At 38.4% G+C, this 16,070-nt stretch overlaps 1 protein-coding gene across 9 annotated transcripts in view; it reads left to right on the top strand.

Annotated features, from left to right (window-relative positions):
- Ttbk2 (tau tubulin kinase 2) overlaps positions 1-16,070 on the top strand; it is a 168,605-nt gene that overhangs the window by 145,253 nt on the left and 7,282 nt on the right. For all 9 annotated transcript variants that reach the window (XM_074065775.1, XM_074065770.1, XM_074065767.1 and 6 more), the window contains 2 exons: positions 1,046-1,628; positions 7,427-8,682. In XM_074065775.1, coding sequence (XP_073921876.1) covers positions 1,046-1,628; positions 7,427-8,682 — 1,839 coding nt within the window. The remainder of the gene's footprint in view (positions 1-1,045; positions 1,629-7,426; positions 8,683-16,070) is intronic.

The following is a 16,070-nucleotide window of genomic DNA, read 5'->3' as shown; positions in this document are numbered from 1 at the left end:
AACTTCATAGTACTACATATATTTAAATAAACATTTTTTGCAGTGACCTTGTTTGGAAGGATGATCTCTTCCAAACAACACTATAGAGTTGGCAAGGGCATGATAAAGAAAGCTTTAGGCAGAAATGATGGGGGTAAATGAAGGAAAGAAAAAAAGTAACTCATAAATAAAAGACAGGACTTTGAATTTAGTGAAGGGATTTCTATGAGGAAGGTGCAGTAAGAAAATACATAACAATAGTTTTATCATTATTGCCCTCTCGATCTCAAAATATACTCAGAGAGAAGGAAAGGTAAAACTTCAGAGAGCTGTATATAAATACTGTAATGACTGCTTGTGGCTTATGGTCATTGAGGCAAATGTTGACAACAGAAGACAGAAATGAAACTTTAAAAATAGTTTTAGGTATATTTGTGAATTATAGAAGTCTTCCAGAATATTAAGACCTAAGTGCTTTTAATAGTAGCCACTCCCTTCAATGGTGTAGCTTTGTTGATTTCTGTTGGAAATGAAATGTTAAATTAGAAGGATCATGGATTTGACTAACATGGTAGGTACAATGTCCCAAGATAGTTTAGCCACCTGTGGCCTCAACTGGCCTGGCTTCCATTTTAAAAAGTCTTTTTCATTGTTCTTTCTTCCTCAAATAGGTATCATTCCAGCTGGCAGCTTTGTGATGTAAACATGTGTTTACATGCTGATATAATCAAAAGGATAAACTAGTATTTGGGCAGTGCTTTAAACATTTTTTAAACATTATGGTTAAGATGGGGAGTAAATATGAGTGCAAAAGGGATAAAAGTTTAATTTGGCCAATATTAGTCTAACAAAAGAAAGGTGCTAAACAGTGAACCCTGCTGAGGAAAGAGCTGAACTCTATCTTCCAAACCAGGATTGTGGCAGTTTGAATATTATTGACCCTGTGCACCCTTGTTTATCCATGTTTTCTCTCATTTTTGTGTGAATAGTTCTGAATAGAGCTTATAGGTTATGTGATAAATGTTTCCCTAAGGACAGTTAAGTGACTTCTCTCCATTTCCTTAAGCCTAGAGAAAATGCAGAAAGATTCCAGCGCAGGAAAGGAATCTATTCTTCCAGCCCTACTTCATAAGCCTTATGTTCCTGCTGTGTCCCGTACTGACCACATCTGGCACTATGATGAAGAATATCTTCCAGATGCCTCCAAGCCTGCCTCTGCCAACACCCCTGAGCAGGCTGATGGTGGTGGCAGCAATGGCTTTATAGCTGTTAACCTGAGCTCTTGCAAGCAGGAGGTTGATTCCAAAGAATGGGTGATTGTGGACAAGGAGCAAGATCTTCAGGATTTTAGGACAAATGAGGCTTTAGGCCATAAAACAACAGGAAGCCCTTCTGATGAGGAGCCTGAAGTGCTTCAAGTCCTGGAGGAAACACCTCAAGAAGAAAAGCCCCAAATAGGTCCTTGGTCAGAAAATGATCATTTAAAGAAGGAAACCTCAGGTGTGGTCTTAGCACTATCTGTGGAGTGCCCTGCTGCTTCAGAACCATACACAGATAGGCTAGATCTCCAGGCCGGAGCTTCTGGTCAGTTTATTGCAGTAACACCCACAAGTCCAATGGAGGCACAAGCAGAAGGACCTCTCACAGCGGTAAGAGATTGGTTTCATCATTTTTCTCTGTTAGAGGCCTAAATTTGGCGAATGGATATAGGGAGTGATGTTTACACTAAATTCTATAGTGAACCCTCAATAGGAAATATTTCAAAAAGTGAATTTTCCTTTAATTATATCAAATTCAATACATGAAATATCATTACAACTTAATTTGGGGCTAACATTTAAAATTAGATCACAAGAATATATGAGTGTGTGTATGTATATATTTATAATATGATATTTTAAAACATGTAATTCTAGAGATTTTTTTATTATATATTTGCTGAAGAAGGCCTATAATTAATTATGATTTGTTCTTTACTTTGTATGTTGTTACTAAGCCTTTTTTTGAAATCTTCCAGAAATTTCTCATATTTTACATTCCTTTCAAATAATAGTTTTCCACCTTTGGAGTCCACTGTTTAAAATGCAGAGTCTTAGGCCTCACTTTTAGAACTTCTGCTTTTATAGGTCTAAAGTAAAGTAGGCTCTTCATTTTGATAAGCAGCTGAAGGCAGTCGTAACACAGGTTTTCTGAAAAGGAAAGTTTTGAGGAGACACTATTCCTTATTCTATCTTGTGCATTCAACTGTAGGTACCTGTTAACTCTGTTATTGGTAAACATTAGTGCTATAAACAGTGACTGTATGAGCAGAAGAAGCCTGGGAAAAGCCAGAGATGGTCAAACAAAATCCCTGAAAAGCTCCCAGACAATAAGGAACTGAGTGCTCAATCTCAGCCATCCACAGGTCCATCTGTCCTTCCATGGGTGGGAGTTACCAAGTTTCCTTAAATTCTGTAATCATCAGGCCACATCCTTTCTAACTCCTCAGAAACAGCATTGTTCCTAAATGGAAAAGATTTCTGTTAGAGCACAGTTTCATATGTAGGTCAAAACAGTGCGAAGAGATACCAGTGACATTTCATTTTGTGTATGCTTCTGTAGGAATTTGCCTGTGCTCCAAAATAGGAAAATAAAGTCCTGCTTACATCTCCTCTAATCACAGTGTATTAGTTGGTCTTTCTCTCTTTCCCAGGACTGCTTTTTTTTTTTTTTTAATAGTTGCGCAGGTTGTTCATGGCATAAAGAGGACTATCAAAGGAATAAGTTAGGGATGAAATCTAGCCAATACTGGAATGTAGCTCAGTGTAGAACACTCACCTAGCATGTGCAAGGTCCTAGGTTCCATCCTCGTGCTTTTTTGCAGCACTGCAAAAAAGAAAAAAAAAAAAATTAACACATCTACCCCAAACTGAGTTGTGGCTTGCTTATGATTTTTAGTACTAGTAAAAACTTTAATACTATAAATATTTGTACTTGCAAACCTCTGTAAAAACAAGGGAAGGGAAAAGGTGAAATTCATACATTTTATTTACTTAGGGCTTGAGGCTTTGGGTGTTCATTTTTCTCACCTTTGTATCAAAGGCTGCTGCTCTCCTCATCCCTTCCTTGTATCCACTTTCTCCCCATCCACCACATAGGCCAAACAATGATATATGATATATTCAGCATAAGTGATTAACATAAATGCATTTAGAGTGAGCAGCATAGGTGAAGAGTGGGAGATGGCATGTATGGCCTCTTAATATGCACATGTTGCCACTGCTGTGTACTGTTTTTGTTCTGTGTGTGTGTGTGTGTGTGTGGTACTATGGAACTCAGGGCCTCATACTTGGTAAACAGGTGCTCTACCACTTAAACACTCTGCCAGCCCTTTTTGGTTGGGTGTTTTTCGAGATAAGGTCTTATGAACTATTTCCTGGGCTGGCAGAGATCTTCCTGATCTCTGCCTTCTGAATAGCTAGGATTACAGAAGTAAGCCACCGGCACCTTGCATACTTTAATCTTTTTTTTTAATTTAGAGCAGTTGTGGGGCTTGAACTCAGAGCCTAAGCTTGCTAGGAAGGCGCTCTTACTGCTTGAGCCATTCCACCAGCCCAAAGGTTTTTTTGGACAATACTAGGATTTGAACTCAGGGCCTCACGCTTACTAGACAGGTGCTCTACCCTGAGCCACTCCACCAGCCCTCTGTTTTTAGTAAAAATAGAAATTTGATACATTAAAATCATGATTGAGTAGCAGTATTTACAGTTTTCAACATTTGTATAAAATTTTATATAAAGTTGCTTTAAACAAAAGATACATGTAGTGAAATTTGAACCACCCAAAGGCATTCACATAGTTAATTTGTTGCCCTAACTCAGTTAGTTCTTGACTATATAGGAACCAACCAATTATTCTGCTGTTTACATCTCTTCTAAATTATTTTTCTGTCCACAAATCAAAATAAGATATAGGTATTTTGTATATCAAATAACTTTCATTTGTAAGAGTGGCTATTTGATATGAATGTTGAATTTCACAACATTTTTATTATCTTAGCAGCATTAATGTCCTTGAGTGAAAGAAAAAAAGGATGATTCATAAGTTAAAATGCAAATGGTAGTTGTTTTACACTTTTATTTTCTAGCAAATGGTAGCTGTTTTACACTTTTATTTTCTATTGCTATATAGCCTGCTCTAAACATGAGATGACTGAAAAATAATGAGCTCCTCTGCCTACACTATAAAGATAATGAGGCTGATATCCACATTAGTTCTAGGATTAATAAAACTATGAGAATATGAAAGAAATGGAAATACTGAGGTGATTTCCTAATTCTCTAGAAAGGGGTACATGACACAAGAATGGAAATTATTGAAATAATGCCTTAGCGGAATGTTTATGAATTACAGAAATTAAAGGTATGAAAGATGAATATGGCTTCCTGGCAGACTGTTTATTTAATCCATTGATAGCATGTCACAAGAATGGAAATTGCTTTTCTATTTGTACTCTTAAGGTTAAGGAAGTTATTTTCAGCTACACTTAGAATTAGCTTTCTTGTCTTTGTATTCAATTGTTGGTCTTAGGATTTCTCTTTTTTTCTTCTCAAGTAATGTTTTTGCAGACTCACTCTCCCAGACTTCATTTGAGAGTATGTGCTACATGTTAGTAGGCTGTGCTGTGCTGTGCCGTGCACAACTTTCAAAATCATGAAATCCTGTCTATGACTTTCCTTGGCTATGTTTTTCATTTATGAATTCCTATTAATAATAGAACCCAATTAAATTTAGGGGAGCTATGAAATGGAATTTGTAATGATTTTAGGACTATCTTATAAAATTGAAAGTTTTTATATGAGTAATTTATATGAGAGTAATTTATGCACAGCTTGTTATGATTGCTCAGAAATTTTTCAAGAAAATAAATTCTGTCTAATGGTTCATATATATCTTTTCTTTTCCTTTTTTTTTGTACTTGCTAGGCAGGCACTTTATCACTTAAGCCACACCCTCAGCGCCTTTTTCTTTTACTTATTTTGGGGGTAGGGTTTTGTTTTTTGCCCAGGCCAGGCCATCCTGGACTACAATCCTCCCTATTTTTGCTTCCTACACAGCTGGGATGACAGGTGTGTGACATGACATCCACCTGTTGGTTGAGATGGGGTCTCACAAACTTTTTGCCTTGACTGTGGCAAAAGCTGTGGTCCTCGAGCTGTGGTCCTGTCTCCATCTCCTAAGTAACTGGGATTACAGATATATGAGTCACTACTCTCTGTTCATACATATTTTCTATGTACAAGGTTGTCATTCCTTTTTTCATACCATGCATATGCATACATTTATATCCTAATCTAAAATGAGTTAATCCCAGAACTGTGGACACTAACTCTAGCTTCAATCTCAGAGGACCAGTGGAGTATTATTCTTGTAAACACTGTTGACTTCATTTTAGCTAATGTTCTTTGAATTACATGTAATAATGAGGTGACTATATTTGGTTTATTTTGTTGTACTGGGGAGTTAACCCAGAGCCTCTTGAATGCAAGGTAAGCACTTTACCACTTGAACTACACCCCTAGCCCTATTATTTGTGTTTTGTTTTTGAGATAGGATCTCGCTAACTTTGCCTATGCTTGCCTGGAACTTGGGATCTCCTGCCTTCACCTACTGAATAGCAGGGATTTCAGACATGGGCCACCATGTCTGGCTTATATTTGGTTTATTTTGAATATAGGTATTTATCTCCTTTGTTATTTGGCATTTAGTATACCTTCACATCTGCTTTTCTTATCATTACCATGTTTGGGTCATAAAAAGTAACTTTTTTAAAAAGTAGTTTTATATGCCAGATACAGTGGCTCATGCCTGTAATCCTAGCTACTCAGAAAGCAGAGATCAGGAAGATCACAGTTCAACTCCAGCTCAGGCAAATAGTTCATGAGACCCTATCTTGAAAAACCCATCACAAAAAAGGGCTGGTGGAGTGGCTCAAGGTGTAGGCCCTGAATTCAATCCCCAGTACTGAGAAAAAAAAAAAGTTTTATAAATGTTAGGTTTCAATTATCATTTTTAAAATATACTAGAAAGTTGCCATCTGCCTCAATATATTTTGGAATAATTTAGAAAGATATTTAGATACTTGCAAAGAATGAGGTGTCTTCCTGAAGGGTAACTATCAGTCTGGGCTTATTGCAAGAGTTCAGATCTGTCTGGGAGTATAACTCAAGTGATAGAGTGCCTGCCTAGCAAAATGAAGCCCTTAATTCAAAGCCCAGTACCAACCGTTCCCACCCCCCACCCAAAAAAAAAAAAAGTAAGCCTCTTAAGAGTTCAGGTCTAAACCCATGCATCCTGTCTTGGATTAATCTGAAACATGCTCAGGACCCTGCTTCTTCTTTTTTTTTATTTTTTTATTTTAAGTTGTTGTTTGTCATAGGGTTTTGCTATGCGGTAGGTAGCTCAGGCTGTCCTCAAACTCTCTATCTTCCTGGGATTATAAATATGTGCCGCCACACCTAGTCTTCCATTTGGGAAGCTTAAGAGAGGGCATTCTTATTAGATATTGAATCATATTCACATAGAATTGAAATGATTTCAGTATAAGAATGGTAGAGTTCCATTTATTGAAGGCATGATCTTAAAAATTAGAGAAGGCATAAAACATTAGTAAATACCTATTAGTTGCTTATAGGAAGATGTAATACTCCTAACTTCATTTGATATCATTTATGAATAAAACCAAATGCATTGAAATTGGGAAGGGGTTCAAATAACAATCATTTGCCAGTAACTTTTTTCCTGTGATGCTTTATCTGGATTCTGGCAGGACACAGGTACACATTCAAAGCAACTTGGAGAGAGTTTCCTAAGAGGAACTTTTTACAAATATATAGGCAGAATTAAGAGCACCAGCAGGACTAGCAATAAGGGGAGCCATTCCTCATGTGAGTCTTGAAGAGGAAGAGGAATTGTTAGCAGAATCTGTCGATAATCATGACTGAGAAAGGGGCCATGTGACAGGAGTGGTAGTGAGAATGGTGGGATGTGGCCGCTACCAAAGCTGCAGTTTCCTGGGAAGAAGCAGAGAATCATCACTCTGTCCTCTTCTTTTTTCCCTCTGATTTTTTGCTGGCACCACCCATTTGGCAAATCCACTCAGAAATCAGAAAGAAAAGAAGCCCGGATGGTGCAGTCTGTGCAATTCAGTCTTCCAGCCATAGAACAGCCTAAAAAGGAAAGGTGGGGTGAACCTGGAGGGAGACTTTTCCACATAGTTCCTTAGTAGGAGAGCTTGAGTGTCATTCATCTTTATTCAGAATTGCTCATTTTGGTACAAGTTGAGCAGATCTAGTTAACATCTGTGTTGCTCTCCTAAATTGGAATTTGAAGTACTGAATCTCAAATCTCCCACCTTGATTGATATTCCACATAATTACATTTTAACTTTGTTCTCTTCCCTCTCCAGATTACAATTCCTAGACCTTCTGTGGCATCCACACAGTCAACTTCAGGAAGCTTTCACTATGGGCAGCAACCAGAGAAGAAAGATCTTCCGCCCATAGAGCCCACCGTGGAACTTTACTCTCCAAGGGATAACTGCTCTGGCTTGGTTGTGACAGAAGGTGAACCTGCTAGTGGAGGAAGCAGAACAGATTTGGGACAGATAGATCACATCAGTCACGACATGTTATCCAATATTAGAGAGAGTGAAAAACCTCAAGACCTGGGACCAAAAGACCTTCCTAACCACAACAGACTGGTTGTGAGAGAATTTGAAAATCTCCCTGGAGAAACTGAAGAGAAAAGCATTTTGCTAGGGTTAGAAAATGACGATGAGAAGTTAAGTAAAGTGCATCATTGTGTGGAGATCTCTTTCCCACGAGATTTGGCAACTATGGAAAGAGATCGCTCAGCTACTACTGAACCTCTTGATGTGACAAAGACACAGACTTTTAGTGTGGTGCCAAATCAAGAAAAAAATCATGAAATAATGAAGCTTTTGGCAGTTGAAACTTCAGAAATCTCTTTAACACATGTTGAAGGACAGATAGGCCAAGTGGCAGCAATGCAAAAAAGTAAGCTGTCTAAGGGTGATGACATCAAGAGTGAAGACTTGCCAGGTCATCAAGGAGACCTCTCTACTTTTTTGCACCAAGAGGGTAAGAAAGAGAAAATTGCCCCTAGAAATGGAGAACTGTATCATTGTGTTTCAGAGAATGAACATGGTGCCCCAACCCGGAAGGATGTAGTCAGGTCATCCTTTATAACTAGACATAGCCGAATCCCTGTTTTAGCACAAGAGATAGACTCAACTTTTGAATCATCCTCTGCAGTCTCCGCAAAAGAAAAGCTGCTACAAAAGAAAGCCTATCAACCAGACCTAGTCAAACTCCTGGTGGAAAAAAGGCAATTCAAGTCTTTCCTGGGTGACCTCTCAAGTGCCTCTGATAAACTGCTAGAGGAAAAACTGGCTGCTGTTCCTGTTCCCTTTTCTGAGGAGGAAGTCCTCACTCCCTTTTCCCGGCTGGCAGTAGATTCTCACCTGAGTAGGTCAGCCGAAGATAACTTTCTGTCCCCCATCATCTCCCAGTCTAGAAAGAGCAAAATTCCAAGGCCTGTTTCCTGGGTCAACACAGACCAAGTCAGTAGCTCAGCTTCGTCTCAGTTCTTGCCTCGGCCTCCACCAGGAAAACCACCCACAAGGCCTGGAGTAGAAGCCAGGTAATACTGTCTGCTCTTCCTATGTTAAGTGTGTTATATTATTTCTGTATATGCCTTACTATAATATGTCAGTGGTAGCAATTATTTTTTACTGCATTTCTGCATATTTTCTTCCCTACCTTTCATAGCCTTTATAACACAGTACAGATTGATACAGGTTAATTCTCCCTTTTTTCTTTATTTTTATTATGGTAGAGTATACCTAACATAAAATGTACTATCTTAACCATTTTAAATGTACTTTTCATTGGTATTTACTGGCTAAGTTTGTTGTGCAGCCATCACTACTGTCTATTTCCAGAACTTTTTTTTCTTTTTTTTGATGGTACTGGGGTTTGAACTCAGGGCCTCACGATTGCTAGGCAGGGTCTCTACCACTTGAACCATTCCTCCAGCCCTGTTTTGCATTGGGTATTTTCAAGATAGGATCTCATGAACTACTTGCCAGGGCTGGCCTCAAACCACAATCCTCCTGATCTCTGTCTCCCAAGTAGCTAGGATTGTAAGGGTAAGCCACCAGAGCCTGACTCCAGACCTCTTTTTTATCATGTAAAACTGAAATGCCCATTCCCATTCCAAGCCACTGGAAGCTAGTAATCTGCTTTTTTCCCCCGTATAGTTTTGATCACTTTAAGTACTTCATATAAGTAGAATCATACTGTATTTGGCTTTTTGTAGCAGGCTTATTTTACTTAGCATAAAGTCTTCAGAGTTCATCCATGTTGTAGCATCTGTCAGAAATTCCTTTCTAAGGCTGATAAGAAGGGACTTCTATCATTTTGGTGTTTGTTTTCTACTTGACTGATAACATTTTGCCCCTCAATTCTTGCTTCTCTTGTCTTCTTTCAGTTGACTATTTTTGTAGTGGAACACTTATATTCCTTTCTCATTTCTTTTGTGTATATTCCGTAGCTATTTGCTTTGTGGTTATGATGGAATTACATTTACTATCCTAAAGTCCTAGCACTCTAATTTGGATTTATATCAGTTTAACTTCAATAACATACAAAAACACTGCTCCTTTAAATCTCCATTCCCATTCTTTTTCAGTTGTTAATATCGAAAATTACACTTTATATATTATATCCAACAGATAAGTTTACAATTTTTTTTTCAGTACTGGGATTTGAACCTTGAGCCACTCCATCAGCCCTTTTTTGTAATAGGTTTTTTTGAGACAGATTTTCGCAAACTATTTGCCTGGGCTGACTTTGAACCGTGATCCTCTTGATCTCTGCCTCCTGAGTAGCTAGGATCACAAGTGTGAGCCACTGGCGCCCAGCTAGGCTTATAATTTTAAAATGAATTAGTTTCTTAAAAAACGTAGGAAAGAATCTTTTGCATTCTAACCAGAGTTAGAATAATACTAGCAGGCTCCATCTTTTTGAGACCCCTGCCCCTACGGGGCTTTTCTCTTCTTCCTCCCTGCTTAATTTTGCTTAAGAAAAAGAAAAGGAATGCCAGCTTCTGCACTAATAATTGATTCTTTCTTTTAAAAACTTAGTTTTCACGCAGAAAACAAAAAGTAGAGTTGGAAACAGTTGTTATCATAATACTAGCATTTATAATTACCTTTAAAACTGAGGTCTTTATTTCCTCATGGCTTTAAGTTGCTGTCTGCTGTCCTTTCATGTCAACCTGCAGAATTCCCTCTAGCATTTCTTGCAGAACAGGTCTAATGATAGGTAATAAAGCCCCTCAGCTTTTCTTCTTTTTCTTCCTCTTTGTGTGGTGCTAGGGATTGAACCCAAGGCTTCATGCATGGTAAGCACGTGCTCTACCTCTGAGCTATACTGACAGCCCTTGCCTCAGCTTTTATCTGAGGGTATCTTAATTTCTCCCTCACTTTTGAAGGACAGTTTTGCTGGATATAGGATACTTAACTGATAGTTTTTTTTCTTAGCACTTTAGAAATACTAATCCTTAGCCCACTGCTTTCTAGCCTCAAATTTGCTGATGAGAAATCTGATATTGAGGACCCCTTGTGTGTGACACCCCACTAAAGATTCTCTTAGCCAGACACCAGTGACTCACACCTGAAATCCTAGCTACTTGGGAAGCTAAGATTGGGATTAGCGAGGTTTGAGGCCAGCCTGGGAAAATAGTTCAATACCCCATCTCGTAAATAACCAGAGCAAAGTGGTGTGGCTCAATTCATAGAGCACCTGCTTTGCAATCATGAAGCCCTGAGTTAAAACCCCAGTCCCACCAAAAAAAAGAAGATTGTCTTTGATTTATGACAGGTTGGTTGTGTGTCTTGGTTTGGGTTTCTTTAGGTTCATCCTGTATGTTTGTATAGTCATGTCTTTCATTGAATTTAGGGTATTTTCAGCCATTCTTCAAATTTTCTCTCTGTCTTGTTTTGTCTTTTCCTTTCCTTTCCTTTTCTTTTCTTTTTCTTTTGTGGTACTGGTGTTTGAAATCAGGGCTTACACCTTGAGCCACTTTGCTAGCCTTTTTTTATGATGGCTTTTTTAGAGGTAGGATCTCGAAAGCTATTTTGCCCAGGCTGGGTTTGAACCACAACCCTCCTTATCTCTGCCTCCTGAAGACCTATAATTACATGCATGAGGCACCAGCACCCTGCTGTCTCTGTCCTTTCTTTGTATCCTTTGCTTGTGTGACTCCTGCAATACCTGTGTTGATATAGTCTTACCCTGTTTACTGTAAATCTTTTTCTTTCTGTAATTCAGACTCAATAATATCCATTGTCCTATCTTTTAGTTTATCTTTTCTTTCTTCTGCCTGCCCAAATCTGCTTTTGAATCCTTTAGATAAATTTTTCATTTTAGTGCTGGTAGCTTACAGCTCCAAAATTTTTCTTGGTTTCTTTTTAGATTCTTCTGCCTCTTTAATGTTATTTCCATTTTTTAATATATCACTTTGTTGACCTTCTCCATGACTTTCTTTAGTTTTTGAACATCTTTAAAATAGTTGTTTTAAAGTCTTTTTCTAATAAATTTGCCAACAGGTCTTTTTCAGGTGCAGTTCATATTGATCTGTGTGTGTGTGTGTGTGTGTGTGTGTGTGTGTGTGTGTGTGTGTGTGTGTGTGTGTTTTCCTTTGAATAGGACCATACTTTTCAGTTCCTTTGACTTTTGATTTTGTTTTTGTTGTTGTAGTTAACTCTGGATATCAGGTTTTTCCTCTTCTCTAGGATTTGCTGGTTTTTGTTTTCTGGGTTTTTGTTTGCTTATTTTTATTCTTTAGTCTTTCTTTGGAAGGCCAACAAAGATTTATTTAGCAAAGCAGGGAGAAATAGAAAGGGAGAAAGGAGCACTCTGACATTCAGAAGGTGGGAGGAAGAGGTGAAAGTGGTGGTTATTGTCCCAAGTATATTTATACCTTCGAAGCTGGGAGATTCTAGCCTGTTTTTTTGTTTGTTTTGTTTTTTATATTGGTAGGCTGCATCTGAACTGAGGATCAGCTTGAGGTGTAAACTTAAGGTCTTCTCAGTTCGTTTCTGAGCATACACCTTTCCTAGGGAGTACATGCTAACTTTTTAATTTCCCCTAGAGGGCTAGGTGTGTAGCTCAGTAACAAAGTGGCTGCTTAACATGTGTGAGTCCCTAGGTTCAGCCCCACCCCCACCCACCCCCCACCCCCCACCCCCCCCATCTCAAAAATGAATAAATTTTTTTAAAAATTAAAAATACCTAATTTCCACCATATAGTTGCTTTTTACAGGTTCTTTCTAACCCCTGAAAGTAATTTCAGCCAGAAGGAAAGGGTCTTCAACAAGCAGAAATGTAAGAATGGGCCACCCTCTGTCTTTGTTTGTCTGTCTGTTATCAGAAGCAGCAATGACAGAAGAGATCCCCGCTAATTATAGGACAGAAGGGTTTTTGTTTGGTTGGTTGGTTGGTTTTCATTTTCATTTTTTGCCTACTACTGAGGCTCCTGCAAGCTATGTGCAACCTGCTTTAGGGACTAGTGCGCAGATGCTTGCCACAGAGCTGAGAGTAGGGATGGGCAGCTGCTGCTAGGCTAAAATATGAAACTGACCAAAATGAACTGCAGCTTGTAGTCCAAGCTTTCCCCTAGAAGTTGCAAACCTTTAACACATGCCACATTTCTAAAATAGTCACATCAGACAGACTCTGCCAGTGCAATTGTTGTTGGTAGAGAGACAGATTCCTGGTGTCAAAAAAGATGTTGATAATACTTACATTTTCCATTTAGAACCATATTTATTACTCAACTTATTGTTACCATACAATATATTTGAGACGAATTAACTTATAATGAAAAGGGGTGTTTCAGTTCATCGTTTTAGACACTGAAATTCCAAACAGCATGGCACAAAGCCCTGGTGAGTTCCCCCCTTGGGTATATCCCATGATGGCGTAAGCATGTGTATATGATCTTTTCCTTTACTTATAAAGCCTCCAGGATTCAATCATATGGGCTCCACTCTAATGACCTGATCTAATCTAATTGCTTCTCAAAGGCTCCTTCTCTAAACAACATACATTAAGTTTCCACCTTCTGAGAGAAATTTCTGAGGTTTCACAAAAATAGGAAACTTTGTAAAAGTAACAGCATTTAAATGGTTTATTCCTTTTTAAAAATATCCACCTTCTTCATAACATTAAGATATTAAGGGATTAAATTCATGAATGAGTTTGGGGGACAAACTCTTATATAAAAAGTTGATTACTGCTGGGCAAGGGGGTACATGACTGTAATCCCAGCACTGGAGGCTGAGGCAGAAGTTCAAGACCAGCCTGAAATCCATAGCAAGATCCTGTCTCAAAAATAAGATTACTATATCATAACTTTAAAATCTTTATCAGTATTTTCAGAATACAGAAATAATACGTTTGTTGAAAAAAAGTTAAAGTAATGCAAAAGTATATAAAGAAAAGCTATATTCATCTCCCTACTCTTTCTAACATATGTAGTGTCCATGCATGACTTTTGTGCTGAATGTGTCTCAGTCTTCTTTCCATATTGGTAAATGTAGATCTGTTTCTCTTTTTAAAATACTATGTAACAATCCATGATGTAGATGTAACAGACCATTTTCCTATTAATGAACATTTAGTAGTACTGGAGTTTGAACTCAGGGCCTCACACTTCTCACACTTGCTAGGCAGGCACTCTTACTACTGAGCCACTCCTCCAGCCCTTTTTTGTGCTGGGATTTTTCGAGATAGGGTCTCTGGAACTATTTTAGGGTCTTGAGAACTATTTTCCTGGGCTGACTTCAAACCAAGATCCTCCTGATCTCTGCCTTCTGAGTAGCTAGGATGACAGGCAGGTCCTTGCTTTTATAAACAATACTGCAGTGAATAACCTTGTACCTGGGTTTTCAGCAACTTTGCCCACATTTCTAGAATATAGGTGCCTACAAGTAAAATTGCTAGTGTTTACATATTGGGAAATTTATATATTCAAAGTAACTTCCCCAAAAGGTTGACCTAATAGCTTATCCTCATGCCAACTGTACATGAGGTCTCTTTTCCACATCCTTATCAGCGACTTACAATTCAGGTGAAGTATCCCTTATCTGAAATACCAGAAGTATTTTGAATTTTGGATTTTGTCAGGTTTTGGCATATTTGCTTTTGTTAAAGAGATATCTTGAGATGGTACACCCAAATTAAATATTAAATTCTTCTACATTTCATATATATGTGTATATATACATATATATACACATAGCATAAAGGTAATTTTGTACAATATTTTTAATACTTTTGTGCATGAAACAGTTTTGCAGTGTAAAATTTTCTACCTGTGGCATCATGTCAGCATTCAAAAAGTTTTCGGTTTTAGGGTATTTTGGATTTTTGGTTTAGAAATGCCTAAACTATATTACTTTAAATTTTTTTCTCAAGGGGTCAATCTGTTTTAACTTGTATTTGATTATTCATGAGACTGTTTTGTATTCTTTCCTTTCTTTTTTGGTACTGTTGACTGAATCCAGGGCCTTGCTTGTGGTAGGCAAGTGCAAGTGCTCTATCACTGGAGCTTGATCCACTTCCTCAGCAGCTATCCCCCATCCCACCCCCTGTTTTGGCACAGGGCCTCACTGACTTTTCACAGACTTGGAACTTGACCCTCTGCCTCTGCCTCTGTGTAGCTGGGGTTACAGGTGTGCACCGGCACTCCCAGCATAGTATATATTCTCTACTTGAGCTGCTTTTATGAGTTGCTGACCACATTCATATCAAACACCGTATTGATTTTTCTTAATTGTCAACCTCTTTGCAAAATATATTGAAGATAATTTTATTCTTGTTATTTGTCTTTTACTTGGATTGTGGTGCCTTTTGCTTGATAGAAAAATTTTAGGGTTTATAGAACTTTTTTTTTTTTCGGTGGCCCTAGGGTTTGAACTCAAGGCTTTGTTCTTGCAAAGCAGGTGCTCTACTGCTTGAGCCACACCTCTGGTTCATTTTTCTCTGGTTATTTTAGAGATGGGGGTCTCTCAAACTATATTCCTGGGCTGTCCTCAAACTACGATCCTCTCAGTCTCAGCCTCCCAAATAACTAGGATTACAGGCCTTAGCCGGCAGTGCCTGGTTGAATTTTTTTAAATGACCTCTGTTTTATATCAGGCTTATGAAAGTCCCGTCAACCCTAAATTGAAGTACTTTCTAGCACTTTTATGGTTTTGTGGTTTTTAGGTTTTTTGTTTTTGTTTTCCCAAGAGTAGACTTACTAGGCAAGCACTCTACTACTTGAGCACACCCCCAGCCCTTTTGTTTTTGGACATGACTTTGTCCAGGCTGGCCTCAAACTTGTGGTCTTCCTATCTCTGCCTCCTGAGTAGCTGAGATTATAGGCATGGTGTATGACAAGACGTTTTATCAAACATTTACTGATCTCAATATTCATTTTCCATGGAGATGCAGGATCTTTCTTAGATTCAGTGCTCTTTCATTCTTTTGCCTGTATTGTCCCTGTGTACTTTTAATTATCATAGTTGTATTAATGGTGGATCCCCAACACCCTTATAACCACATTATTTAGTATTGCTACTATTTACTATTTACAAAACACCTCACATCTACAGTACTTTATTTGATTCTTAGGCCAAATCAGAAAGCTATCTAGGGCAGAGAAGCCCTTGTTATTCATATGAATATTCTCTGATTTTTTAATGCTGAGGCCCTTGCTCAGTTGCCCTTAAGAGTGGCAGTTAGTCTCTACACTCACCCTGTCCTTATCCTGACTATTGATAGGGGCAGAAACTGAGATAAACCAGTTACTGCTCTTTTATTTGGGGGAATAAGAAATTGGGGGTGGTACTGGGGTCTGAACTCAGGGCCTCACACTTCCTAGGCAGGCCCTCTACCACTTGAGCTACTTCACCGGCCCTTTTTTGTGTTGGTATTTTGAGATAAGATCTTACAACTGTTGCCTGGGCTAGCTTCGAA

The sequence above is a fragment of the Castor canadensis genome, chromosome 2 (assembly GCF_047511655.1).
Source record: "Castor canadensis chromosome 2, mCasCan1.hap1v2, whole genome shotgun sequence".
Classification (NCBI taxonomy): domain Eukaryota; kingdom Metazoa; phylum Chordata; class Mammalia; order Rodentia; family Castoridae; genus Castor; species Castor canadensis.
The sequence above is the reverse complement of the archived record's forward strand: the minus strand, read 5'-3'. Positions and strand labels throughout refer to the sequence as shown.